This window comes from Conger conger, chromosome 4, assembly GCF_963514075.1.
Source record: "Conger conger chromosome 4, fConCon1.1, whole genome shotgun sequence".
Taxonomy (NCBI): Eukaryota; Metazoa; Chordata; class Actinopteri; order Anguilliformes; family Congridae; genus Conger; species Conger conger.
In genome coordinates this window covers 19,333,445-19,346,603 of record NC_083763.1, presented here as the reverse complement: position 1 = coordinate 19,346,603, position 13,159 = coordinate 19,333,445, and the positions used below count along the sequence as shown (strand labels likewise).

The window sequence follows — 13,159 nt, the reverse complement described above, 5'->3', positions numbered from 1 at the left end:
GACACCTGTTTTCAGACTGTTTTATGCAGTCTTAGAACTGAATATTGGCAAAAATGTTAATCAAGCTCAGGCATCATACACTTATCCTCAACAGATAGTCTTAGCCCAAATGAAAATGCACAATAAACTAACAAGTGCTGGACTACGATCAATATTTATTCATTTAAATCTTATCACAATTGCTAAAATGATCAGGTGCCTACCCGTAATCACATTCAAAATGGAAAAAAAGACACCTCAGCTTTTGAAAAAGGAAAAAAACCTTTTACTGGTGGGAAACAGGATGATAGGTCAACATTATTTGAGGGACTAAAGCTTTGAAGCAAACTGCATATTAAACACAAAGGATTTGTGAATGCAGGTTAAAGCACTACAAAATATCAACACCATTTCATAAACATCCAGACAGTAACAAACTAACTTCTTGAAACAGCGTTTTCAGAGTACATAGCCTCATGAGGCAATAGTGCGCTCAAGTGTACTTCTGGCCAGGGGGACTAGTGGTGACCAATAAACAACCACACATGAGCTGGGTACAGAGCAGCAATGTCAACATCTTGCACAGTGAACAGTTTCCCCTCTGCAGCACTTCTGGACCAATGAGAGATATTGCACCGAGTCACGTCCACATATTTCATGGAGTCATTTGCAGTCCATGCACAAATAAATGGCCAAATAGTTTTGCCCAATGCACATATGCAGATATATATAGATGTATATATATAAAAGAAAACCCCACAAAAACGTTGCTGAACCCATCACGGAATGTTAACTTGAGAGCACATTTTAAGGTCCATTTTCATGGCAACATAAAAAAAACAGTAAGTAAATGATGAAAGATTCAGATCTGAATATATTTGCTTTTCAGGTAATCAAGTATATGAACTGTACAAGATGAGAAAGCTATACAAACTTTACACACAAACAGCTCGACAAGAGCTTTCTATAAAAGAAAGGAAAGAAAGTCTAGAAAGTATCTGGAAAAATACAGTTTGTACTTTTAACTGCCCCATAATCAGTAATATACAGAAAGACATCACTGATGTCAACATCACATAAACAAACCTTGAGGGATCCCCATCGGTTCATTTTTTTTCCTATAAGAACAAAGGGTGTAATGTAAGGCTTCCTGGAATCTTAGTTTATTTGCTTTGAGGACATGTAGCTGCAGTACTACACTCATATTCAAAACAAAATCATAAAAGTGCAACACTGTGTGCCAGTAAAGCTCCTGCATCCCTCTCGAGACCGCTGTTCCACCAAACAACCACCCCTCGTTGAATGGCTTAAGAATACCAACCATCATACTTTGCATAAAAATATAAATATCTTTCACTTACAAAAATATGAACCGACCATTTGTAAAACAAATAGGAAATACATTTCTTTCAAATTTTGATAGGTCTATCGTAAGGAAATAATGTGTCTCTATGGAGTTCTAGAAGACGCATTACTTTGGGATATAAAAGTGGAGGATGGTGGGCGCAAATCCCGCACAATCGGCCTGCCCGTCTTCCAGCCCCAGTGCGATGCGGCCCCTTGTAGGGTAGGGTCATGCGTCCTCAGCCCTGCTGCTGGGAGCATCTGCCTCCCCCTGCGAGTCCTTCTCCGTCCTGGATCTCTTCAGCGGCCTGTCGCAACCCAAGTCCTCCTGTGTGCCACAGAGTTCCAGCTGCTCAGAGCCCTTCCCGCTATCACTCAAGGCCTCGGTGCAGCCGTTAGTGTCTCTGTCCGGAGCAGGAGCAGGGGCAGGGCTCTCCTGGGTGTGGACGGGTCCGTTTGACTGCATCCCTTCGCTTTTCACATCAGCCGCAGCAGACGGGCTTTCACCAGTGCTGTGACAGGCTATGCCTGTGACACACATAAACCCAGGTGAGATACTGCAATCTCTAACAATAACTCCATTTTATAAGCCTAATACGCATGCCTATTCATTTATAGTTCTACATATCATTTCATTGATTTACTGTAGCAAAATTGGTGTATTGATTATCCTAAATTGATTTCCTTAATTGAGGTCCCGTTTCTTTGTTCTGTGCAACATTCTGGAGAAGCACATTAAGTTATAATTATTAACTTAGAAACAACAAACACTTGTGTCACACATTCCTAGTAGGTACAGGGCAAGAAGACTATGTACAGAGGAATAGGTGCCTCACGTTGCAAAAGCCACTTGATATTGTATTCATTTAGTCTTCAAGTATGTTTAAAAAAAACCTAGTGGCAAAAGCAAATACAGCAAATGGATGATTACCAACCTATTCAGTGTAGCCATATTTCCAAACTTAATCAATTTTGTTCATTCTAATTTAAAGGACTACTGCCTTTGTGCATTTCTGTGTGTGCACATGTGCTGCTTGTGCTTTTAAATTCTCAGTATCTTGATTGTTCATACATGGGAATAAGTTGTGGGATGACAAATATATTTTAACTAGGTTATGTAATGTATTGCATCAGAAATATACAAGTGTTTCCCAATCATAAAAGACTATGTAGTAGAAGGTCAAAGAATGAGGTTGTACCATTTAACAGTTTTAAACCATATAAAGTAGCGGCTAAGGTACAGATAAGAAATCCAAACTCCAGCATGATATTAGAATATGGATATGGGACATCAACTGAGCAATGAATTATGAATGAAGATTATGAATAATACTGACCATTCTGGTTGCTGCTGTCATCCTTCTCAGAGTGGCTGGTGCTACTGTTAGAGGTAGTGGGAGGGGGAGAGGCTGCCCGGCTGGAGGCAGCACTCTCCGTCTCATCCAACAACCGGTCCATATAATCCCTGTAAAACAACCGGTCCATATAATCCCTGTAAAACAACCGGTCCACATAATCCCTGTAAAACAACCGGTCCATATAATCCCTGTAAAGCAGCCCCCCAGAAACCTATCATCATTCGCCGTCACAGCACATGGGGTGCATGTTGCATGCATATGACCAACTCTTCAAGTTCACCTTCTACATCTGCCTTACTGACCAGAATGAGATGCGGCACATGAATGTGTAAAACATTACTGTCTCTGAACCTAGACATTAATTTTAAAGAGCAAAGAAAAATGTGCCACACCCTGGCAGCACATAAAATATAAAACAACTTCGAAAACAATTCAGAGAATTGCAATCCAAATATTCTAATCAAAATTAGGTCAAGAAATTTATATTTTTTGCGTCCAACCTTTCAAAGCAACAATTTCAGAAAGTTTCAAGAAAATTCCACCCATATTGTTGTATCATTTTAACTGCAGTGAAAAATAAAAAGTTTTTAACATTAAAAATGTTAAAATATAACTACACTTCAGCCCAAAGCTGAATTTGGACAAATACTGTCGACCATTTTCTTAAAATCTCTCGTTATGAACAGAAATCACTTACGTTACACCTGGGTGAAGATTGTATTTCCTTTTCCCAAGTCTGGTTTGCTGTGCAAAGAAATCATAACGCTCAGATTTCTTCCACATGTAATAAAAGGCCACACATTCTCCTACAGATCTAGTTCTGACCTGAAAAATTTAATATCATCACAAAATAAATACCTAAAAGAAGAAGCAGTGTTAATACAACAGCATATTCACAACTCACAGAGAAACATCACAATCCTAGTATATTTCAAGGGATATTCCTTCCCAAAATTTGATTTAAACATACACTGAGTGTTATAAATCCATCCACATTAGTTCTTTTCAAATATGTCTTCAATATGTGAGATTGGACCAAAGCAATCTGGCAATGGGCAAGAATCTGCAGATAAACGCTATATATTTACAGAATCTTAACTAGAAACATTGGGCCTCTTTCATATTCTTACTTGTGGTCTAAGTAAAACCAATGTGGGATTCATGAAACATGTTCTGTACATATCCCAGTCATATCAGAAGATGAATGCCAGTTGTTCGTAAACTGGACGTTAGTGAAAAGTTTTGGGGGAAAAAAGGAGGCAAACGATAGCTAAAAACAATTTCAATTTGCAATTTCAATAAAAATGAAAAAAAAGAAATGGAAAAATTTAGGTTCTTCAGATGGTGACTAAACTCAATAGTCCATTGAATAATATATCATAATATTAATACTTGATAAACATTCCACTGACCTCATAAATAAGGCATTGTAAGTTATTTTTGGGGGACAAAGTATAGGAATGGATGGGATTCCTACACAAAATCACCCGATATGGATGCAAATACCCACAAATTAAAGGGTACAGTCTGCACTTTAACCTTATGTTTATTGTTTCATTTCAAATCCAATGTTCTGGACTACAGAGTCAAAAGAACAAAATAGTCCAATACATACGGACTGCACTGTATAAAATAAACTGAAACATTTAAGCTACGTGCATCATTAAATAGATTCCAGTGAAATAAGACATTTAAAATGCTAAATTACACATTAATATTACAAGAAACAGATCGATAATAACATGTCATGCCATGGTTTTTACCCCCTCACGAAATGCACCCACTGAGCACTTTATTGGGTAGACCTGAATCCCGGCTTGTTAATGATTTAATCAATAATGCCAATGTTAATTCCAATCATGTGGCAGCAACTAAATGCATAAATGCATGCAGACATGGTCAAGAGGTTCAGCTGTTTTTCAGACCAAATGTCAGAATGGGGAAGAAAAGTGGCGTGAATGTGGAATGATTGTTGGTGCCAGACAGAGTGTTTTGAATATCTAAGAATCTCCCGGGATTTTGCAGAGAACGGACTGAAAAACAAAAAAGGTCCAGTGAGCAGCAGAAGAGCATCTCTGAAAACACAATGTGTCAAACCTCTTAAGTGAATAGGTTACAGCAGTAGAAGTCTAAATAAAAGTCTAATAAATACCTAATAAAGTGCTCACTGAGTGTATACTGACACTTGACCAAGAACAACTCATACGTTTCTATAACTTTTGTAAGGTCACTCTATACAGCATCCAAACACACAAATTAGGTCCCTCTTACCTTGTTTGCTTGTATTAAATGAAAATCTTTTCCATAAGCTTTTAGTCCTTGTTCAAAATTTCTACATTCCTCCTCAGTCCACACTGACAGTTCTTCTGAAGCAGAGAAATACATTCATTTTTTCACAACAGATCACTCCTTGTCATACAGCTAGTCACATTTTAATACAAAAATCTGTTTGTTGATGTTTTGACACTGACATACCTTCTTTGTCTTTTTACATGTTTATACATTAATTATCATTATGGTGCAACCCACACGCAGGCATACTGGGTGTTAATCATTAAATAATCTGTGGGATGCAACAATGCTGCCTAAATACTTATTTTCCAAGAATGTTTTTCACCTTAGAAGATGAGATATTCACAGAATGCATCGCAAAGCCACACAATTTTCTACTTTCAGCCTAATGAGCGAGCTACAGTAATAACAGGTGTTTGTATTTATTTTTATTTTTTTTTGTTTTTTTGGCTGGCTGTTGAACTGTACAACAGTTTTAAAGGAGTAACATGATGGTTGAATGTGACATTTGCCGGTTGTCTTTAGGCAACAATGGAACAAATGTGCGTTTATTATTCAGTGATTTAAATGTATTTTAAAACATATTTTTCTAAGCCTAAATTTCCCTACTATATAGGTCCACCCAAACTGTCAGGGTGTGGTAATGACAACTATCAAACTATCAGCTATGACGTGCCCCCACTTTCCTGTAGGCCAGTGGTGCAAACTGTTGAAGGGTTCTGTTGAGTTATAGGGGAGGGATAAGGGGAGTGGTTATCTTCATATGATGTACTACTAGGAGAACATTCTCAACCGGAATTCATTCTCATCTGAAAATAAGACGATACATTTAAAACGCTTACTTCACCAAAACTATAGAAGGGACATATTTAGTACTTTCATTGTGTTTCTTCAATGCCCTCTTCTGCAAATTGCATATAAAAACCTCGCAAGTGTGACCAACCACAATGTTACTCCTTTAAGATGAGCAAAGGTAGAGGCTATGAACACAGCCTAGCCAACAATCTCAAAACTGCACATACAGGGTGGGAGTAAAATCATGCAGAATGTGGGAAATGAATGTGAACAGGCAAAGCAAGTTTAAACCTGGATTATCAAAGAGATAACACTGCAAATTACAAGCAATGTTTTTTATGTCTAGGCATTATAGTTGAGGTTTACTTGATTATTAAAAAATCAAGGCAGTAACTTGATTGATTCAATTAAATATTCAATATTTTACCTTGGTGGCAAAAATAGAATGACCTGTGGTAATAAACAGGTACGTGTGGTTCTGTACAGCATATCCTATCTGGTATATCTTATCTATACAGTATATATTATCTGTTGGTGAGATCAGGAACATGAACACAAGCATACATGTGAGTTTTTCTCTTTGCCTTTTTTTGGGTTGCATTTTAATTAGCCTCGGGACTATACCCTACGATGCCACAGAAATTCTCCTAAGTAAAAAATGCAAGTAAGCTTGTTTTACAGGAACACAAAAAAATGTAATTCCAAAAAGTATTTCCACTTGAATTTCAATCCTGCATTGGATGGTTATTTGCAGAACATTCACCATACATTCTACATTATTGGTATTAATAATAAACCACCAACTCATTTTGTAGCTGTGAATCCTAGTTTAGGTTAATAACCAAAAATCAAACAAGCAGTATTCAGTAAAAAAAAGAATTCTGCTTTACCAAACAACATACTACATTTTGCCATGAAAGAATTAACTTATCCTCCGGCAAAACACATTGTGGAATATAATAAAAACAAGCAAATTTTTATAATTATTTTCTTAAAACTTCTGGACCAAAACAGCCATTTCACTTGTTACACATAATTACATGAGTTGGTACAAGAGGTGGAACATTCCTATGAAGCATGACAAGCTGATTTGTCCTTTTTATTTATTTGGGGTGGACTTCATGAAGCCAGGTGATTTTTCCCTGGGTGTATATATTATTCTATATTTCTGTTTTAAGTGTGGTTGTGTGAAGACCTGTAACTAGTAAGCTAGCTTTAAATTAGCCAGGCTGAAATGAATAGAAAATGCAACGCCACGGTTCATCCTTAAGTAACTAGAAAGTCTGACTAGTTTCCATTTAATGCTAACTTATTTAAAAACAATAAGGAGCTCAAAATGATCCAGTTGTGCATTTTACTTTTCAGTTCATATCCTGGTTCCCCGGTTAGTCCGGTTAGAGGCTGTATGAGGTCCACTGTATTAAGTTAATAAAATATGCTATTGAGAAATGCATTTATGCATCGTTCATCACAACACACCTAATAATACACAAAAACTCCAGAAGATGCTACTTTTACATGTGGCCTGCGCTATTATAATGATGATGGTGACGATGATAATAATACACTTTACATGAGCAAAAATCATTTAAAAAATAAATTAATCATTTCTTACCTCTGGCTGCTTTTACGTTAAATCTTAATCTTCTTAAAGCTTCATCAGTATTAAAATTGCACTTCACCAATTCATAAAGGGCCTGCAATGGAAATGTTTGACATTGAAGAACCAACATTGTCATTCATGCATAAAGATGATTTAAACAATCAAAAACATGTAGCTAGTGACTCAGCAACTTTATGTTACTGGCCCAAAAAAGTATAGAAAAAAGGACAGGCCATTTATATGAAAAGAAAATAAATCATGATATAGGCCTACTTCCACATCAGTGAAACATGAAACTCAGAAATAGCTAAGGCACTGAATTCATGAGCACATCCATAAACTTCAAAGCATCAATAAAACGACATGGCTCAGGCAGTAAGAGCAGTCGTCTGGCAGTCGGAGGGTTGCCAGTTCGATCCCCCGCCGGGCTGTGTCGAAGTGTCCCTGAGCAAGACACCTAACACCCAAATGCTCCTGACAAGCTGGTCGGCGCCTTGCATGGCAGCCAATTGCCGTTGGTATTCGTATTTTTACTGTGCACTGCCACGGTAAGGTCTAATGCCGGTGGAATGGAAGTGGTACGCTCCTCAAAATGTTAGTAGTAGAGATTACATTTGGAATCAGAAAATGAAAAATGTTCAGCTTTTCTGTGTATGATTTGTGGTTTACCTCGCTAATTAAGTTACATTTTTAAACTTTTCTTCCTTTCTAAATTATAAAATAATGGCTGGATCTAGCTCTCGATCAGCTAGCTATCTAGCCTGCTAGATGCTGCTAGGAAGAGGAAAATATAGCTAGCTAGCTAACATAGCAGCTGTCAGGTCTATTGAACGGTAATATTGAATGAATATTACAGTTCAATAGGTCAAACAAAACAAGCTAGTAGGTGGTAAAACTGTGAATGGTTTAATCTAAAATAAGAACGGAATCTCTCCTTGTCCAATCGGAGCTCTTTCACAAGCTAGTGGTATTCCCTGTGTTTCTTCCAGGACTGCAATATCAGGTGTAGGCTACCCAAACTGAGTGCTTCTTTTGAGTCTTTTTCAACCTTATATAAAGTAGCGCAATAGGCAGCACTCTTTCGATTCCGCTCCGAGTATGACCTTGCCGCCACATCGTATGCCGTCTACCGTCCACTGTGTGAATGGCGCATTACTGCTTCATAGCTCCCCTGCTTATCTTCTGACACACTTCACTAACTATTTTCCTGGGTAAACCCTTAATTGTGTATCCTTATTTTTTTTTAAGTTATAAAATATTACACAATGAATTCCAACAGGTAGTCCCCGTATGGCTTCACATTTGCACAAAAAAACTGAGTGAGTTTGGATGGATGGTCTTCACTGTACCTGCTCATTGTCTTTTATGTGGGAACCCTCTGGAATGGCATCTACTCCCTTTTCCTCACCAGTGCGTTTAGAGGCTTCTGTCAAAAACTCCACCACTTCATTTTCAGGTAGTAATTCTGGGTTCCACAATAACTGATCATCATTCTCATACACTATATTGGAGGACAAGAGAATAACACTGATTATGAGAATTCACTTAGGCACATTCTTCAGTGAAAATGTTTACACGCTTGAAATGAAGCAACTTCATTTACATGACATTGTTCAAAGACCTGATCATTACCTCTCTCATTGTCTTTGTATCTGCAGAGCCCTGAAGGTGTTTCAGCCTGATACATAGAGCCCACCATGATCTCCTGAAAGCCACAATTCACATGGATTTTAAATTCATTTTTAAACAGATCACACTCACCTAAAAAACACTCTTATTGTTGTAACTTTTACCTTTTTCCAGTCTTCAGATGGAACATAATCTTCGTCCTCCTCAGATTCCTCTTCAGCATCATTACCTGAAAAGATGACCAACTTTTAAAGAGAAATCTATTGTACAGCACAACCATTCTTCTGACTGCAGTATCAACTATGGATGAGACGGGCAAACCCTGCTGAAGCAACACGTTGAAAGAAAATGGTGGCTTACAGTGCAGTCCTTATGGAATACTTCATATACTGTTAGATTTTACTTTAATTCAGGCCGTTCAAATTCCAATTCCCACTCAGCTACATTTACATGACCATCTGATAAACTGAGACATAAAACCTACATACTTTCAAAGTACTTGCACCGTCGTGGGCGGATCAACTCTGCAGTACCATGCGAGGTGACAAATGGAGTTTGGTCATCGTTAGAGGACTGAGTCTCATCTTCCTGCCCAGAGGAATCCTTCACTCTCTCATCCTAAAACAACATAAAGGCAAAAAATATCAAACGTTAATGCACTGAAGTGCATTTCACTCAAGTAGATGTAGATGGATGTTTTGGAATCCATGTTCAAATTTAAGACTATACGGTACCTTCACAAATTAAATGCTAACATCTCAATACCATCTGAAGAAGCATCATTTCAAATGTTGCATGCAATTCCAGTGGGAAATGTACAAAGGGAATGTATATAATATACACCAACCATATTCCTTTTCAATTCTCCAGTACTTGTGCTGGTCTCATCATTTTCCACATACTCCTCTTCATCTTCATCTTCATCATCCTCCTCAATCTCAGCATCATCCTCATCCTCTTCCTCCTCAGGGGAACCCCCACCACCATAGCCATATATACTCAACAGTTCTTGAATGGGCATTTCTCCCTCCTGCAGCACAAATCAAACATACACCATCAAATGACCGGGTGTGGTTGCCTTCATTGTATTTGGACTAACAATCTTTTCAGCTGGACAAAATGTAAGCTACAGTGGACCAATGCAAGAAGAAAAAGCTTTATAATCGCAAAACAAATTTCACTGTCACCAGAAACAGATTTTAATGGTGAATTTACAGTGAGCACCACAATTTTTTGTACAGTGACTATTTTTTTCGGTTATTTTGGTTCTGAACTCTAGCACTGATTTTGAAAGGATACAATGACAAGGAGTCTGAAGCTCAGACTTTCAGCTTTAATTTGAGGGCATTGTTTTATCCATATGGTGAACCAAAATTATAGAACCTTTTGTACATACAGTTTAACATTTACAATGAAGTAATTATTTTTCATATTTGGTTGCATATCCTTTGCATGGAATGACAGCTTGAGGTTTGCAACACATATACATCACCAGACACTGAATATCTTCCCTGGTGATCTTCAGTTCCCACCTGTTCCAGGGACTTTTTGCCTTCAGCCTCCTCTTCAGCATATAAAATGCATGATTTTTGTATTATAATTTTTTTCTCCTAATTTGGTTGCCAATTGTACCTTGTTTATTTCAATCGCCCATGTTAATTGAGGAAACACCACTGCAACCCTGTCCCCTGGTGTTCGGAATGAGAAAAAAGTTATTCTCCACACTTCCCTCTTTCCATCACTCTGGTACTGGTTAATCTTCGTCTCATCTGTCCGCAAGACTTCCAGCACATTTGGGGCTCTTTATGCGTTTTTTAGCACACATCTGACATAATTGAGTTCACCAGTTGTGTTTTCTTGTTAATAATGAAACAGACTTGTTGATGTGCCAAGGGTTTCTTCAATGTTCCTGATTGATTTTCATTTTTGAGCCTTATGACGGCCAGTTTAATTTGCACAAACACTGCTGTCTTCATCATTTTGTCACACCCCAACAACAATGTCCAAAGGCAATAGCAAAATCTAGAACCAAGTCTAGGCATCAGCAGCTCTCTTCAGCATTCATTAATGACACAAATGAGTACTCCTGCCTAACGAAACTGTGAAGCCAATTCAACAAATACTTGTAGTACCTCAAAATGGGGGGACCATGTACAAAAGGGGGTGTCATTTCTGAATGGTTCATTATGTATGAAATTAAAGCTGACAGTTTGCACTTCAACTTCATTGTCACTGTAACCTTTCAAACTGAAAGTAATAGAGTACGGACCAAAATAACAAAAAATGTCCAATTATGGCGCTCACTGTATCTCTCCTGGTTTTTAAAAAGTACTCTACACAAGTTTGACTTACTCGAGCAAGGTCATCAATCTCTGTGCTGAAATTTGTTTCACCCTCTAGCATCTCCTCTTCTTCAAGAGTCCGTTCATCATCATAATCATGAATGAGCATCTCAACTGATGGATCAAACTCATGATCGTCAGAACCAGTTGCATCTCCTGTAAAACACACAAATTATATTTTTGAAAACTGATAGGCATCATAGCTACAAAAAAGTAAAAGAAAATGTTAAGTCAGATGTTTTTGTTTTTACCTGCTGGGCTCGAGCTCCCAAAGGAGGACTAAGAAATGAAAAGGAAATACATATATATAAAAATAAATCAATGGGTGACACAAAAACAACAAATATGATGGACAGATATGAGAACCCAATCTTCTAATGAAACTCGTATCTTCATCTTACCAAGCATTTCACTACCTAGGTAAATAACTGTTTACCTTAGCCACCTTACTTCAACCATTTAACCTCACTTACGCATCTTACTGCCGTTTCGGTGATAATAGCCACCTAACGTGTTGCACAATGTACAACGTTGTAAACAATTACACATACCCAACTTACCTAGCTACATAACTCGCTAACAGGCACAGCGAGATGGTTGGTTACAGAGGTAGCACTAGCTAGCTAGCCATCTACGCCACAATACTGTTAATTTGCAACACTCGCTTGGTGGTGCTCAGTTCAATTGGCTTGCGCATAATTTCATTATCCTAAATATTGGGAACTTAGCTCGTTGGAGAGATGCGTGAAAGTAGCCAAATCGTTCGAAGACCTAGGTGACCTAGGTGATGGCAAACTACGTGTAACATTTTTTATAGTTCTGTAGAGCTAGGCGGGAGGCGGGCCTAGTAAACAAAAACTTGGAAGTTTAAGCTGCTGCAGTTACATAGAAAAGCGCGCCTGAAACAAGCAAGCTAGCAAAACAGGGTGAACTGGCTAGCCACAGATCTCTTCAAAATGAAATTTTACTATTACAATTAATTTAACTTAGACATTATTCAGAATGTTTTGGGGGGGAAAAAGCATCACATGAATATTTAGTTGGCGAGCCAAAAATGATCTCAATAGCTAGCTAGCGAGCGTGACACATTTGTTTAGCTAGCTATAGTTAGCTAACTAGGCTAGCTCGCTAATTTATAAATAAGTTTACAAATAGGTAGCAAGATTACATATTGAAATAAAACAAGCATAAATCGTTATTTAGCTCATCATCGAATTACATAAATAATGTATTTTTGTTCACTGTGGTGTTTTTAAAGAAAAAAAATAAACCTCTCTTATTACAAAGCAAATATATTATGAATAATATTTATAGCTAGCTTTGAGTTTTTTCCTTACCTCCGCCATGTTTGCTACGCTAAAAGGGTCATAATTCTGGTCATCACACGTTCCCGGATGGACTCCTCCCCGCCTACATTGCATGACGTAATATACTACTTTGAAGCTGCGTTACAACGAAGTTTATTGTATTTTATTGTATTTCTGTCATTCATTTTGGCTACTGATTATTTTGTCATTGCATGTCGCAGAACGGATTTTCTATTCATACATGTCACACATTTTCATCTAAGGTCGAATTTTTAGTCACACTGGTCAAATCTTATTGGAAATCTAGCTAGTAATACTGAATGTGGCACATGGAGTGCATTGTTCAGTAAGCTTGCCAGTAATACACACACCAGACAGCCTTGTTACTGATACTTTTATCTACGGAGAGCACTTTTATAAACAAACAATGCGGTTTTGCAACTTGTTCTGTAGACATTTGTATTGTGCAGCATCTAGGATATTTGACTGCTTTGTTGCGATCACGAAATG

The 13,159-nt window shown here is 37.7% G+C and overlaps 1 protein-coding gene across 8 annotated transcripts; it reads right to left on the bottom strand.

The window, feature by feature from the left end:
* Positions 1 to 242: 242 nt before the first annotated feature.
* LOC133127407 (mesoderm induction early response protein 1-like) lies at positions 243 to 12,768 on the bottom strand. 8 transcript variants are annotated; one of them, XM_061240275.1, is made up of 13 exons: positions 12,680 to 12,768; positions 11,594 to 11,621; positions 11,353 to 11,498; positions 9,848 to 10,030; positions 9,489 to 9,618; positions 9,165 to 9,229; positions 9,004 to 9,076; positions 8,721 to 8,872; positions 7,384 to 7,465; positions 4,953 to 5,047; positions 3,379 to 3,506; positions 2,661 to 2,815; positions 243 to 1,851 (listed from the first exon to the last, which is right to left on the bottom strand). In XM_061240275.1, the coding sequence occupies exons 1-13, from the start codon at positions 12,761 to 12,763 to the stop codon at positions 1,553 to 1,555; spliced, it is 1,620 nt and encodes a 539-aa protein (XP_061096259.1). In that variant the 5' UTR covers positions 12,764 to 12,768; the 3' UTR covers positions 243 to 1,552. The 8 variants fall into 8 exon arrangements, with proteins under 8 accessions (XP_061096259.1, XP_061096261.1, XP_061096263.1 ...); XM_061240277.1 differs by having other exon boundaries at positions 2,661 to 2,788; XM_061240279.1 differs by having other exon boundaries at positions 3,379 to 3,425.
* Positions 12,769 to 13,159: the final 391 nt, after the last annotated feature.

Excerpts from the sequence above, each read along its gene's own strand:
- LOC133127407 (XM_061240275.1), bottom strand. The coding sequence starts at position 12,763 with ATGCAATGTAGGCGGGGAGGAGTCCATCCGGGAACGTGTGATGACCAG. Across the intron at positions 8,873-9,003 it reads ATACAAAGACAATGAGAGAG|TGTATGAGAATGATGATCAG; the intron begins GTAATGATCAGG and ends CCTCCAATATAG. Across the intron at positions 2,816-3,378 it reads AATCTTCACCCAGGTGTAAC|GGATTATATGGACCGGTTGT; the intron begins GTAAGTGATTTC and ends GTTGTTTTACAG.